Source organism: Jaculus jaculus, chromosome 6, assembly GCF_020740685.1.
Source record: "Jaculus jaculus isolate mJacJac1 chromosome 6, mJacJac1.mat.Y.cur, whole genome shotgun sequence".
NCBI classification, from domain to species: domain Eukaryota; kingdom Metazoa; phylum Chordata; class Mammalia; order Rodentia; family Dipodidae; genus Jaculus; species Jaculus jaculus.
Window position 1 is genome coordinate 55,685,044 of NC_059107.1, and position 16,298 is coordinate 55,701,341.

The window sequence follows — 16,298 nt, forward strand, 5'->3', positions numbered from 1 at the left end:
ACATTTGAAAAATCATGTTTCTACACAGTGCCACAAATGAACAAAATGGCAGACAGAATATATTTTATTGACAAAAGGTACAGAATTTAAAGATTAGTCTTAAACATTCTAAAGCCTTAAATTTTGTCAAATTGCATGATCCTCTAAGTCAGATTGCTACCTTATTTGGTCAGTTTTAAAATGATAAATAAATTCAAATCCTCATCAGTAATAAATGCAACTGAAATGACTTCTGTCATTGAAAATAAGATGATAAATCACCTGTGACATGCAGGGAAAAATCAGGTCAAGACAACTTTTAAAAACTACTAACTTGGGAAAACAGAGGGGAACAGCATGTTATTTAATATTGTAGTAGCAATAACCTTATGGCATAAACCTTTCATAACTTATATTATTGGAGAGAGAGTGGGAAAACGTGATCCTGTGCCTTTAATTTCCCTTTCTGAGCAAGGGAACGCTGCACACCACTGACAAGCTCACTTGTTCCCGTCTTTAATGTGCAATCTGTTTTCTCCAGCGGAGGGCACTCAGTGTATCACAAACTCAAGCATTAGCACCAACAAGCTGCGAGCATCATCAGTCTCTGGAAAGCCTTCTGAATTAGACAAGGGCTGCCTCTCAGCACAGCTACAAAACACTTTAAACCTGACCAGCTAAATGGATAAACCTAGCCCGCATAGCTTTTAAACTGGGGTCTCCTACAGCACAGGAGGCCTCCTTTCTTCAAGAACTGAAAATCCTGAGGATGAATTGCTTTATCTGGGAATGGCAAAAGCCAGCACAATAAGGAATGCCAGGTATTCTGAAGATTTTCTTTTCCTCCTCTCTTTTTGCAGAGAAGTTGGTTATCTCCGAGATGGGCTGTAGCTCTTTTCACAGATTGCCAATTACTGCTGATGGGTCTCTAGTGAATTACACAATGGTCCTCAGAACCTAAAGGCCCTCCCCTCTCGGCCCCCTTCCCAACAGCTTCCTCTTTTCTGCCCCTCCATCCCACCCGTGCTCTTTTTTTTTATTTTTTTAAGTACAATTATACATATATGCGTATTATTTTTGCCTGTCCTCTCGGGGAAGTTTGTATGGAGCTACAGGCTCACATGCGGGATCAGAACGGTGTGAATGACAGCCGCACTGTGTCATGAAGGTGGTGGCAGTTTCTGCACAAGAGCCCAAATAAGAAGAAAGCTGAGAGGGGGGCAACGTTTTTGGATGACAAAGGATGGGTAAGTGAACTTTTGTTTTCTTCTTAACAAACCTGCTGTTCTTGCCTGCCTGTCTTTAGTCTCCCCTCGGCATTAGCCAAGACGGGGAAACTGGTAAAAGCAGCAGCCTTTGAGTTTGTTTGCCAGCATTCTCTCTATAGTTGCTATTATATTTTTAGATCACTTTCTTTTTGCAATGATTTATTTTTAATCCTTAAATGCATAATGCGGTCTTAAAAACGCTCTAGAGAAATAGCTTGGAGACCGTCTCTACTGTCTGCGTATCCACAGCATTTGAACTGAGCGTGAAATAAATACTGTGTTTGCTTCTGTTTCCTGATAATATTATCCTTGCTTGTATTTCTGATTGCTGTCAGGAAGAGCGTTTACACTTTGTGCGTGTGTCCAGGGGTGGGGTCCTGAGTTTATCAGAGGTTGCAGCAGCTTGTCTTATCTTTGAATCTGCATCCTCAATACAGCTCCAAAATTTCCAGCAGTCATTTGCCAGTCTTATTTTTTCAAGTGTGACTCCCCCTCCCACCCCTCCTGTCTGGGAGAGCAGGAGTGTATTTCAATGAGTCCATAGCTGGCAAGAGGAGAGAAAGATTGACTTTTAAATTAATAATAATAATAATAATAATAATAATAATAAATTAATTCTGAGAAGGAGGGATTTTTGGATTAGAGGTTTGGTAATTTCCTCTTAGTTAAAATGATTAAATTAAATGCAAAATGATAGCATACAGTAGTTGTTTTTTTTCCCTGTTTTTTTTGGTCTACTTTTAAGAATTAATAAATTTACTGTTGACAGAGGAAAGAAGTCCTTTCACAGTCAATTACTTGGAAAGGCAGAAGAAGTGTCTATAGATTGCAACTTTGCAGGCTTTCTGAAGTTAATGTAAACAGGGGAGAAGGGAGAAAAAAGTCCATGAGACATTTGAGCAGATTAGAATGGTAAGCAGAGGGAGAGTAGTTTTCCTTGCTTATCTCTCACATTTGTAAAAAGCAACTATCAGAAAAGCACCAGCAAATTCATACCATGATTATCTCATATTTTGGACATGTATTTAATGAGAACCTGACATCTTCCTTGGGGGAGGGTCTGTGAAAAGGATGATCATGTCTCTTAGCTCATGTACCCCTGGGCATGGAGCCAATGCGTCCAATAACATGTATACTTATTAACCAATTGCGAGTATCTCACTCTGCCATTAGTCTCCAGAGCAAGCCTCACAGGCTGCTGACACAAGTGCCCATGCCATTTTCAGAGCTAATACATTACCATTCCCAAATGCAGTATGTAATTTCAGGCAGAACAAACTTGGATTACTTTGACAGCTTCCGGGAAGCTCCTTGGCTAAATCACAGCCTGTTTGCTCAACTGGGAAAGATATACAAATACTAGGTCTTTTCACAATTTGCCCTTACCGGAAAATATAGTATATTCCTTTTTCAGAGTGCCCTTCAGTGTGGTGACTAACTCACTGTTACTGTTATTAAAATGTCAGCATTCAGTGCAAAGAAAGGCTGTGTGCTTTTCAGGGTCAAGGTACACTGGAAGTCAGAAAGGCTTTTCCCAGTAGTTCTACAGAACTGTGGTGACTTGGAGATGGAAGAAGGAAACCCTACAGAGTGAGCTTGGGACACTGGAGGAAATACTTTAAATGTTGTTCACTGTGTCGTTAAGTGCACTGTCCCCTTCTGAATCGGACAGGATGCCTCTGGTATAGGAAAGCAGGTGGTGATGGACTGTTGCAGCCTGACATTCTGCATCTGTCTTCCCTCTCATGTTGTAGGTTTCCATTTAATTACCCGGATGAGAGGCATGAATGTGATTCCGGTGCTCCTCCCCACCCTGCTGCTGGTTATGCTCACAGGGGCGCAGAGAGCTTGCCCCAGACACTGCAGATGCGATGGGAAAATTGTGTACTGTGAGTCCCATGCTTTCGCAGACATCCCTGAGAACATTTCTGGAGGGTCCCAAGGTTTATCATTAAGGTTCAACAGCATTCAGAAGCTCAAATCCAATCAGTTTGCTGGCCTTAACCAGCTTATATGGCTTTATCTGGACCATAATTACATTAGCTCAGTGGATGAAGAAGCGTTTCAAGGCATCCGCAGACTGAAAGAATTAATTCTGAGCTCCAACAAAATTACCTATTTGCACAATAAAACATTTCACCCGGTCCCCAATCTTCGCAATCTGGACCTCTCCTACAATAAACTCCAGACATTGCAATCTGAACAATTTAAAGGCCTTCGGAAACTCATCATTTTGCACTTGAGATCCAATTCCCTGAAGACTGTGCCCATAAGAGTTTTTCAAGACTGCCGGAACCTTGACTTTCTGGATTTGGGTTACAACCGTCTTAGAAGTTTATCACGAAATGCTTTTGCCGGCCTTCTGAAACTGAAGGAGCTACATTTGGAGCACAACCAGTTTTCCAAGATCAACTTTGCTCATTTTCCGCGTCTCTTCAACCTTCGTTCCATCTACTTACAGTGGAACAGGATTCGCTCCATTAGCCAAGGTTTGACGTGGACTTGGAGTTCCTTACACAACTTGGATTTATCAGGGAATGATATCCAAGGAATTGAACCCGGTACATTTAAATGCCTTCCCAATTTGCAGAAATTGAATTTGGATTCCAACAAGCTTACAAACATCTCCCAGGAAACTGTCAATGCATGGATATCATTAATATCCATTACCTTGTCTGGAAATATGTGGGAATGCAGTCGGAGCATTTGTCCTCTGTTTTATTGGCTAAAGAATTTCAAAGGAACTAAGGAGAGTACCATGATATGTGCAGGACCTAAACATATCCAGGGTGAGAAGGTTACTGACGCAGTGGAAACCTACAGCATCTGTTCTGAGGGCCAGGTGGTCAATACAGAAAGGTCACAACTGGCCCCCCAAACTCCCCAGAAGCCCCTGGTTCTCCCTAATCCTACCATCTTGAAACCCAATGCCATGCAACCTACTCTGGAAACAGCCAGCCCTTCCCCAGGCTTCCAGATTCCTGGCACAGAGCAAGAGTATGAGCATGTTTCATTTCACAAAATCATTGCAGGGAGTGTGGCTCTGTTTCTCTCAGTGGCCATGATCCTTTTGGTCATCTATGTATCATGGAAACGCTACCCAGCCAGCATGAAACAACTCCAACAGCATTCTCTCATGAAGAGGCGGCGGAAAAAGGCAAGAGAGTCGGAAAGACAAATGAATTCCCCTTTACAGGAGTATTATGTGGACTACAAGCCTACAAACTCTGAGACCATGGATATATCGGTTAATGGATCTGGACCCTGCACATATACCATCTCTGGCTCCAGGGAATGTGAGGTATGAACCATGATCCTCCTAAAAGCATATCTACTGCGGGGAAGGAGAGGTAAATGTTTGAACCTCTAGAGGTGTCTCTAATCACTAGAGAGATTAACAACCCTTTTGGGTTTTGCTCAGTGTGAAAGGTTACTTAATTAAATTGCAACCACCAGGAAATTGACTACTTAAAAAAAATGGTTGATACTTGCAAGAAGTTCATTCAAGGATGAGATTAAGTTGGAATAAAGCACTATGTTAAAACACCTATTTTTTTTAAGAGTTTGTATACAGGGATTGGACTTAACAACATACATATTCACAAACAAAATTTCATTTTGAAATTTATGTCTGGTTCTCAGTGTTTCACTTTTGTAATGGTGTAGAGTTGGAAGGTCAGCTTAATTTAAAATCAAAGTGAGTTAACCAAAATTTAGGAGGTAATGATGATTTAAACCAAAGAGCAATTTACTCAAGGTTTATTTTTGTTGTAATTTTATTTTTAATTTTAATTAAAGCATGACATAGTTGTGTCATTTCCCAGGCACTTGCCATTTACTTATGAAACCAGCATAGAGAATGTCAGAGGCCTACTGTGGAATTAGATCCAGATTTTAAGATTTCCCTCTTATTAATTTCTTTCTGTCCTTATCTCTATTTTTTATTACTGAGTCATGAACACTTTTCAAAGGTTTATTAAATGCTGGTAATTTATTTACAATTAGAATGAAACTTAAATTTCATGTTTTTTGTTTTTTTTTTTTTTTCCTGGTAACTAGTATGAGGTCAAAGATGTGGAAGATCATGACAGGCACAATAGGGACTGTCTGTCAGTTTTTCTGTCATCCCCAAATGACATGTCATGTATTCTTGATAATCAAATCCAACATTAAATGTTGCAAATATTTATTTAAAAAAAGAGGAAGGTTGTTCCTTTCTGTAATAGTCTCAAATGCAAGTATGTAGTTACTGTACCATTTTAATTTACATGAGAATAAGTTTGCAATAGTTTCTGATTATTTAATTAAAAAATCATTTATAGGAATATGTTAATGAATAGAAAGATAATCACACACACATGCTTCCTCCTTGTCACTTGATAAGGCTGGATGTATGTTTTTGTTGTTGTTGCTTGTTCGTTTTTTTTGTTGTTGTTGTTTTTGTTTTTGTTTTATTTATTTATTTTTTTTTCCTGGTAAAATTGATCCTAATGTGTAAAATCTGTGACTTCAAGGCCTGTTGCTGGCAGAAACCAGTAAATAGAGGTTGTCTTTTAACAATTTGGTGTTTATTGTCATGATTAATTTTCAAAAGAGAGTTTTAATGAGCATTTAAAGTTGTTGCCCTTTCTCATGCTACTTATAACAATTGGAAAACATAATTTGCTCTTTGATAATACATTCACTTTTTCCATAGTCCTAAATGCATATGATAATGAAAATGTTTTCAAACAAAGCAGTGGATTTAAAATAATTTCTTACTTTAGTAAAATTTTGACTATTTGAATTGTTCTTCACTGAATTTACTTTCTCCATTTTTTGTGTGTATATCATTGAAAATAAAAGACATGATCCCAGGTAACAAATATCTGAAGGAAAACTGTATAATCAATTTCCCTTAAAAGTTAAACAGAATAAAATATTTCTATAAAAGTCTAACCAGGCTGGATGTTTTTCTTGCAGGCTCACATTGAGACAATAATGGTGAATATAAGGAGTGCAGATTCATCTTGTTTTATTTCCGGTCCTTCTTGTATATTGTGATCCCCACTAGGGAGAATGATACAAAAACAAAAGGAAAATTCAGGTCTCCTCATTCATTTTCTTTGGGTTCTGTCATAGAATGGTGAATTTTACTTATAAGAATTAATAAGGAAGAAGAAGTCTCTGGGTACTAGTACTTGAGAATGAGAGATTTCAACCTTCTGGGGATCTTAAATCACATGGATTATTCCTTTATTTTTTTTTAATTAATTAATTTATTTATTTGAGAGAGACAGACACAGTAAGAAAGATAGATAGAGGGAGAGAGAGAGAATGGGCACGCCAGGGCTTCCAGCCACTGCCAACGAACTCCAGACGTGTGCGCCCCCTTGTGCATCTGGCTAACGTGGGACCTGGGGAACCGAGCCTTGAACCGGGGTCCTTAGGCTTCACAGGCAAGCGCTTAACCGCTAAGCCATCTCTCCAGCCCGGATTATTCCTTTATAAACTTGAGGTATTACTGGGAGGAGAAATAAAAGTTGTCCTAGCCCATAAAAAAAACATGCATAAATAAAAACATATTCTAATACTATCTGTGTTCTACAGAGGGAGTATGTGATCACAAAATTGTCTAACACTGTTGAGGATGAATGCATTGTTAAAGCATTAAACAACAAAATAATTATGAACTAGTGTAATAATACTGTTGGGTGAAATGATAGATGCTGAAGCCGCTCAAAATCTCTGTGACCTAAAACCTGGAAAATAGTGTTAACATTGAATGGCATTGCCAACATTGGAAACGTGCAAAATAAGGTATATTTAAATAAATATTAGCTTGTTTTGAAACATAACCATATACAAACTAATGGTATAGCTACCAACTTCTTTTTTGATAAGATTTAGGTGAACATAGATGTAAAAATTAAGAAATGCAGGGTCAAGGAGATGAGTCAATAGGCAATGTTCTTACCTCCCCAAGCATGAGGATCTAAGTTCAGTTCCTCAGCACCCACACCAAAGTAAAAGGGTGGTTCACACTTGTAATCCCAGTGCTGGGTAGCTTGGTCAAAAACGATCACTGAAAGTCACTGGCTATTTAGTATAGCTAAATCAGTGAGTTCCTGTTATGGTAACACCTGCCTCAAAAAGAATAAAAGTGAAAGGGAGATTGAAAAATATTCCCAAAATTATGTCTAACTTTTAGCTTCTCCAATCATTCACACATATGCACATGTTCAGCTGTATGCATGTATAAGAACATGCTCATACACATGCACAGTACACACATGTGTGGACAAAATATTAGAAGAAAATTGTAAGAAACTATTTTTAGGCAAATCCTTGATTTCTCTTTAATATCTTCCCATGGAAAATTTCCCTTGTTGAGAAGTATTTCTTCAAAGAAAGCTTCCCTACAAAATGGAATGAAAATCTGGAATTATATTTCAAAGTTTTTCATTTGGGGGAAGAAATAATGTATTTTGACTCTGTTGTAATGTTCATAAATCTCTAGTTTCAGTACCATATACAATGGAGAATGATTTATTTATTTATAGTAAATTTTTTTGATATATATCTTAATTAAACATTATACAGTAAAACAATAAATATCTCACTAGAAAATATGGCAGCAAGTGATGAATATCTGATAGTACCTTAACTAAAAATGCAAAATTATAAATTCTTATTTTCTAACATCTATATTTATTTGTTATTATAAACTACATGTAGGTGAATATTCACTTTATTTAAGTAATATTGATTATATATATATGTATATGTATATGTATATGTATATAATAAAAATAGGAAGTTTCTCTTTAGAATGATATCACATATAGCACAATTTTCAAATTAAGGACACTTATCTGTATATTTGCAAGTTTTAAGTTTGAAGATCCATTTGCACATATACTTGTAAATTGAGAGAGACTATTTTACTGATATAAACAATACAAATTGTTCATATCTAGAGGAAAACCAGATAGTTATTAATAACTAATATGGTTAAGGGAATAATATGTGAAATTCACAGACATCAGTCATCCTACTATGATTGGATCAGTGTGCTTGGTTGAACTGAATCATTTAATTTGTTCTCTGTAAGTACTCAGAAAAGAAAATATAAAGCTAACAGGATTTAGTTTTTCCTCACACCTTGTAAAGTATTATTAAACTAGACAAAATTGCAAATACTAACTTTTGAAAATAGCTTTTGAAAGCTTACACAATTTTATACCAGTAGAAATATTACAGTTTATCAAGGCACATTATTCTATATGTCAATTAAATAGATATTGTAATGAACCAAGGCCATAGTATTTATTCTTGTAAGATTTGACAAGTAAAAATAATGGCAGCACTTTATCAATTAGCAAATCCAAGTACAGAAAAAAAATAAAACATTTTTAGTTTTTCTTTTAACTTAAAACAGTACAATTGGCAAAACACTAATATGAATGAAAGTAAAAATAGTTTCTGAAGAGATTCACCATCCAAATTCCTTTAATGTTAAGTAATTGAAATTTAACTTTAAGGATATAATAATACCAATAGTGTTGTCATTAATAAAATTTCAGTCTAGATGCCCATATGTGTATATATCTTACAAATAATTAATGTTTTGATAATACCCCATACTAAATGAATGAAAGGAAGACATGTGTCATGAGTTTGTGCTTCTTGCATATCTCTGCTATGTTGTGGATGGTATAGGCAATTTATAATGATTTATATAAAATGAAAGTATTAGGTCAGGGTCAATCTATTGATTTAACATGTTTTATTAACTTTTTTCAGCACTTTAGAAGTTAGCATTCTGCAGTTTGCTGAGTGGATTTCCAAGAACTATAAAGTTTGATATATGTTTAAAGAAGACTAAGTAAAAAAAAAACAAAAAACTATCATAATTGTTTCACTAACCACTTACCAGTATGATGGCATAGGAAATAAACTTTATTTAGGAAAGTGACTATTGTGTTATGACAAAATGTTATAATTAAAAATATGTATATATGTATGTATATATGGTGTTTGTGTGTGTGTATATATATATATATATATATATACATATACATACATATATATATATATATATATATATATATATATATGGTGTCACATGGAGAATTTTTAAAAATTATTTATTTATTTGAGACAGAGAGAGAGAGAGAATGGGCATGCCAGGGCCTTCATTTTCTGCAAATGAACTCCGGATGCGTATGCCACCTTGTGCGATTTATATGGCTTATATGGGTCCTGGGGAGTTGAACCTAAGTCCTTTGCCTTCATAGGCAAATGCCTTAACTGCTAAGCCATCTCTCCAGCCCAGAGAATATTATATAAATAGATAGATAGATAGATAGATAGATAGATAGATAGATAGATAGATAGATATGCAATTTGTGATTTTGTACACAAATTTGTATGTATGTGCATGTGTGTGTGCATATATATTTGCACAGTGCACAGCAGATGGGGCAAAAGAGGTATATTTATTTTTTATTAGAACTAATGACCTCTTTTAATATTTGAAATACTAGTGAATATAGTCTTGTATAAGAACTACCAGAATTCATTAAGAATTTAATTCTTAAAGTAAATGTTTTATTATTTTTTAAAAACCATGAATATCTTATATCAGCATAGTCCAGATTTTATATAAAAAATTAAGGTATCTATATATCTATGACATGTTGCCATTTTGGTATGAATTCATTCTAGTCATTGCTTCTCTCTTTGACTCATCCCTCAAATGAGTATATTTAACTACTGTCATGTATCTCAACTCAAAACTATTTATAAATATTCTAAACTTTCTACAACCATTTTCAGGATTCAATCCAGCTAGATGAGAAATTAAAGAGAAATTGAGTTACTTTTATTTTATTGTCAATGATAAAAGAATGACCATATTGAGTTAGAAATTGGGTGCTCAGGCCAGCATCCATACAATTTCTCCATTTTTAAAATAAAGGAAATTGGGGCTCAAGTGGGTAGTCATATAACTTCTTCATTTTTACAGTAAAATGCAGATAACACACAACATGTATGAACATACATGTATGCAGGCATTCAGACATGTACATGCCCTGTAAATCCTTCCAAATAGTTAGTTAGCACTAACAAGTATGAGTGCTTTAAAAAAATCAATTGTCTGAATTTGATCCAATGAGAATTTCTTTATGATAGTGCTTTCACTAAAATTTGCAAGTGGTTGTGATGATGAGCGACAGCTGCCAAGTAGACCTGACATAATTAACTTAGGAAAGATTTTGAACTGAATAAAAATGGTTGGTTTTATTTTTAAAATTAGCTGTTATCAGTATTTCAAGGACATGGATTGAATCCTGTATTATAGTGTAAGACTCCAAGATGAAGAGTCCAAGTTCTTGCGAATGTACAACATTAATTCACCTGAGTCATCTCCATAAAACTACAGAAATTTTCTTCTTGATCTTTTATACATTCAGTAAAATCTAATCATTCACTGTTTTTCTCCAGAATTGCATGTATACATGGCTTTATACTTTCAGAGTTGCTTCTTAATATTCTTGTTGGTGACTCATCTGGATTTTTATGTCTCTTGGAGTTTCATGATTTACTGAATCAACGTGAAAATGGCAAGGTGCACAAAACTTGTCACTGGGAGCTGTGAAAAATTAGTATGTCTTTGGATCAGTGGAGAGCATGAAGTGATGGTGAATATGTTTTAAAAATTAAAATTACTTTGTATAGTATGAGAAGAACTGTAACTCACAGAGTCAGTTTAATGAGATTCAATAGTCTTAAAGGGAGGAAAAATTATGGGGTTATTTTTTTTTCATGTACTACAAGCCATTAAAATTGTAACTCCAAATTGAGGAGGGTTTAGAGAATGCCCACTAATACCTCTAATATTAAAAACATTGTTTTTTAGGTAATAGCTTGAAACTGCTAGATATGTGCCCAGGTACATTGAAACTCCTGCTGCAGAAGTGAAAATAATGTTCTTGCTTTCCAGAAAAATGAGGTCCACATACATGTAACAAAAGGAAGTTAGACCTTGGGAGAAAGTTAGATACATAATTTCAGCCAATATCTATCTATATCTATGTTTATGACATATAGATACTGTATGGAAGTGAAATGAGACCAAAGCTGATATGCGTTCAGAAAAAATTTTGAAAATATAGGAAACCTAAAAAAAAATCCAGAAATATTTTGTCCAAAAGCATGCCTAAAAGAAAAGCTTAGAACATAAAATATAAGCAATCTACCATTCAATAATTTTCTGCTGTGTTTAGAGTTATTTTTATACATAGAAATTAAATACCCTAATATTTTAATGTTATATATGATACTCAACATAAATTCAAAGTTACTTTGGATTATTGCATTTAAAGAGCCATATACTTGAATATCTATATTCCTATTTCTAGCATCTTGAAATATATGCAGACAATAAAATTATATGTATTTCACTCTTGATAAACCCATCCAGTTATAAATTGTCTCCAACATAAATACTATGAGAAGATAGTGAAAAGATATTTGCAGTCATAGAAAAGACATTTTGTTGTTCTGCATCTCCTTGATTTACTCTCATTTTCTGAGTTTTGATTTGTCCAGGCAGCCATCTCCCAGACACCTGTGTTTTCTGCATTGCTTGTGTTTCCATCTGTTTTTCAGAATTCCAAGATATCAGAGATATGAGTAAATAAATACTCATTAACTCTGTAAACAAAATAACCTTATTAAATTATAGTTTATTTATTAAGTACAAATTACTATTGGAGAACCAAGAAACTCCTCTAAAACATTTTAATCCAAGGTTTAAAGAAAAACAGCAAATATCACTTCAAAATTATTATCACAAATTTATGTTTCATTTTCACCTAATATATCAGTGATTGGGATTTTCAAATCCCATTGAATTAAAAGATGGAAAAGTGCCTATGTTTGAATGAATCAAAGCAGACAAGCTAGGTTCAATTGAACTGAGTTGCTTAAGGGAACTCTTAGAGAGAAAGTGAAATGTATATTTTGCTAGTAAGGTCTTCAAGTTTACAGAAAACCAATCTAGATGTTACTTTTAGAATAGTAAATTATGTAAATAAAGTGAAAAATGCATAAGAATGTTGTACTTGGAGTAAACAATCTCTCTTACTCCGTATTCATTGTATAAAATCCCATTAAAGAAATAATAATTTTGGTTTCTTTCTTTTTTTTTTTTTTTTCCTTTTGGTTTTTCAAGGTAGGGTTTTGCTCTAGTCCAGTCACTTGGAATTCATTCTATACTTTCAGGTTCGGCTCAAACTCTCCTTGATGCTCTTTCCTCTGCCTCCAGATTGCTGAGACTAAAGGTGTGTTCCAGCATGCCAATCAATTTTAGTTTATTTTCTTTAATATCAAATAGGATCAGACAAAGCAGAGTGAAATCATTGTAGTGGCAATAAATCCCTCTCTCTCTCTCTCTCTCTCTCTCTCTCTCTCTCTCTCTCTCTCTCTCTATATATATATATATATATATATATATATATATATATATATATATACGTGTGTGTGTGTGTGTGTGTGTGTATGTTATTTGATTTATTACGTTTATTTCCTATTCTTGGAGTCACAATTAATGTAACACTTTTTCTTTCATTTTATCCTTGAAATACCTATCTATCTATCTATCTATCTATCTATCTATCTATCTATCTATCTATGAGATGCTGAAAATTATTAAAATTTATTTCTTGTTTAATTAACCAATAAAATCAATATAGTCATGCAACTATGTTCAAAAGAAGCCCTAAAATGTTGTTTTGACATCATAAATTTTGTTGTGATATACTTTACAAGTATATTTTTGATATTTACAAATTGACATTGACATCATGTATTTCAGAATGACTTAAAATGGAAATGTAAATTGATTATGCCAAACTCTTGTCCAGTATTGTCTCTATAGTTTAAGTTTGATATTCATCTCTGTGTTTGCAGGTTTGTGGAAGTAATAGACTAGAGATCAGCCTATAAGGACTTTAGATTGCTGATCAGACCACACAAGGACTGTTACTTCTTTGGTCCAGTGGTTAGATCAAGGGGTGAAAAGAGGTCTCAGATTTGAAAATGACTCCCTTTACTTTTTCTAGTTCAGACAAGTAAATATATAACTGACCTTTCTATGATATAATTTTTCTATCTATTGAACAGCAATAATAATGTTCCAAGTCACTGGCTGATATAATGAAATATTGTTCAAAATCTCTGAACTCCTCTCTCTCATAGAGTCATTGTAACTTGAAATAATTATTAGATTTAAGCCATGCTTTCTATCAAAAAAGCAAAATTCAATGTAGCTGTATTAATTTCATTGTCATCACTATGCAGATGCTTTTAATACTAAATGATGGAGAAAAAAACGTATTGTGGTTACATTGCTACTAAGTTAAAAAATAAACATGATCTTTCTGTCCACTGACTGAACTGTAATTTAGTTGGGTATAAACACAGGAAGATTTAATAATACCCCAAGACTTATAAAACATTCCTGTGACTGAAGATCTTATTCACATTTCTAAGAAATCAGTATTTATAGTTCTTTTATTAGTACTAACTACAAAACTGAAATACATTATCAAAACTCATCATGTAACTTTCAGTTCATTTCATTAAGTTAAATAGAAGTGCACACACACACACACACACACACACACACATGTTTAGTTTATTTTCTTTCAAATCAAATACGATCAGAGAAAGCAGAGTGAAATCATAATAGTGACACATATTTATGGGGGGGGCAAGCTCTATAGATCTCTCTTGGTGATTTCAGCCTGACTTTAGTTATATTGACCTATATTCTAGATGTCCCCTTTTACACAGACCAATTAAGAAGTTTGTAGACTACCCATGTCATTATGCATATACTCATGAATTTCAAAGAAATGGTCCTTAAGGGGAATTTCATCATTGGGAACTCATCACGGTATATATTAACAAAATCCAAAGCTAGAATCCAAGGGTAGATTATATTTACTAGGTAAATATAATCCTATAGGTTAATTTTTATATAATCACGCTTATGTTGATTGAAACAAATATATGGGGTATAACTGTATAAATGTATATGTATTTGTATAACATATTTAATGATTAATCTTGTATAAATATTTATATTTTCTGAATGATTATTTTTGCAGAAATATATATTGCCTCTTTTTGTTGTAATATAAAGTGAATTGATATCTTAATGTTTTCTCTAATAGTATTACATGTTAATAGAGAGGATTATGCTGGAAAGTGTCCTTACAGGCATTACCCTACATAGACAAAAAGATAATATTAGCTTTGCTAGAGATTACAGATTATTTCCTTGATGACTGAAGAGGCAGAATTATTACAATTGAATGTGTGATTCTGGAATTAGGGTAATATTCCTAGACTTGTTCAGAAAGTCACTGTACCACTGGGAAATGGACCTGAGATAAATCCCTTGACCTCATGACCCTACAATCCACAAGATCCCAATGATTCAGGATCCCAGAATTATTGTTATTTCAGAGTCAGTATCCAGTAATCTCTAAAAGTTTGTACTTCACATTTTTCAACACAGGGTCACCATGTTAACTTGTGTTTGGGGAATCCCTTTGGAAAGGCTGGAAAATGAGTACTGTGAAATTTTGTAAGTATCAGGGATCTTCTTGAAGGAAACCTGTACTCGTCATTCAGGGGATTGCTCACGGTCTTCTCTTCTAGAGACACCGTGGTCCACTAGCTAATATGCCACGTCCTGCTGAAGAGGCTCTTTGCTTTCCTCTTCTTTTGCTGTTCTGATGGGAACTTTGCCCACCACTTCCAAGAGAACATGCTGACACTAGGCCTGTGCATCTCCTAGGTCCCTTGGCTCCCTTAACATCTATCCCAATAGGAGAATAGGTGTTCCCACAGCAAATTCTGACCCCCAGTTCAGTGACCACAGAACCATTAGCACTGAAATCGTTTCTCAACTTAAACATGATCATTGGTACTAAAATTAGACTTTCTTTTTCTTCCACATTTTAACTTTGAAAACACTGCTTAGATGCCAATTTTTCATATTTAAAGGAAAGGGAATATAAATTAAGAATTTTGAAAAATGAGAATTTGACTATGTTTTTCCCCAAGTGACTGCATAGAAAGTGCTGGTTTTAAATCAGTGTTCCAGTAAGGTTCCCTTCAGCTTGCTAATGTCTTTTTCTTTAGGGTGTTATCTATGATCGTCCAACGAATATGTAGATTGATTAACATTACTGGGGTAGAAAAAAATGACATCTATTCTCTTTTTTACTGAGTTTTTCTATGAAAATCTATAAAGATTATGGCAATTTCATATAAGTTGTCAGACTCTATTTTACTTATGTTCAATGCTTAGTATGTTAGTTTTCATATATTATATATCATTTTCCATGAATAGTAAGAAATATAATTTTGTGGATTCAATTGATGTGTTTTATTTCCTTTATTTCATAACTATATAAGAATTTATTCTTCTTTAGAAATATTTAAAAGATAAAGGTATGTATTACAGTAAGCAAAGCTGCAGAAAAATTCTAATACATAGAGATTATACTTTAGAAATTCTGGTACAAGTAACTGTATCATATGTACAGTTATGTGAGTGTGGATATTACTAATGTTCAAATTAATCTGATATTAGAAACTGCCCAAGATGTTATACTGTTTATCTAAAGTTAACATTTTAATTTTTATGATAAATGGGAACACTTATTAAATCTACTTTAGGTTACATACATAAATGTGTCACATTTTACTTAAGTCTTTTCTTTTTTATTAGATGTATATGATGTTACATTTCATTTCTTAAACAAGTTATTCAGAAAAGACAAATACATGGCTCACCAAAATTTTCACTCACTTATTTCAAATACATGGTTTATCATATATATATTTAAAATCTTCGTGTTTCTGCATTTTATATGAATTTCTACCTTTTCCACATATACACAAATATGGTTAACTTTGTCTCAATTAGATGAGTTTTATTTTGTCCTCGTCTATTGATTATATTACTGGAATTTTTAGTCATTTTAG

At 34.0% G+C, this 16,298-nt stretch overlaps 1 protein-coding gene across 2 annotated transcripts in view; it reads left to right on the forward strand.

The window, feature by feature from the left end:
* The first annotated feature begins 540 nt into the window (after positions 1-540).
* Lrrtm4 (leucine rich repeat transmembrane neuronal 4) overlaps positions 541-16,298 on the forward strand; it is a 903,813-nt gene continuing 888,055 nt past the window's right edge. Inside the window, exons 1-2 of one of the 2 annotated variants that reach the window (XM_045153592.1) lie at positions 541-1,226; positions 3,002-4,548. In XM_045153592.1, coding sequence (XP_045009527.1) covers positions 1,223-1,226; positions 3,002-4,548 — 1,551 coding nt within the window. In that variant the 5' untranslated portion in view covers positions 541-1,222. Of the gene's footprint in view, positions 1,227-3,001; positions 4,598-16,298 lie in introns of both variants that reach the window. The other variant, XM_045153593.1, reaches the window with a different exon arrangement.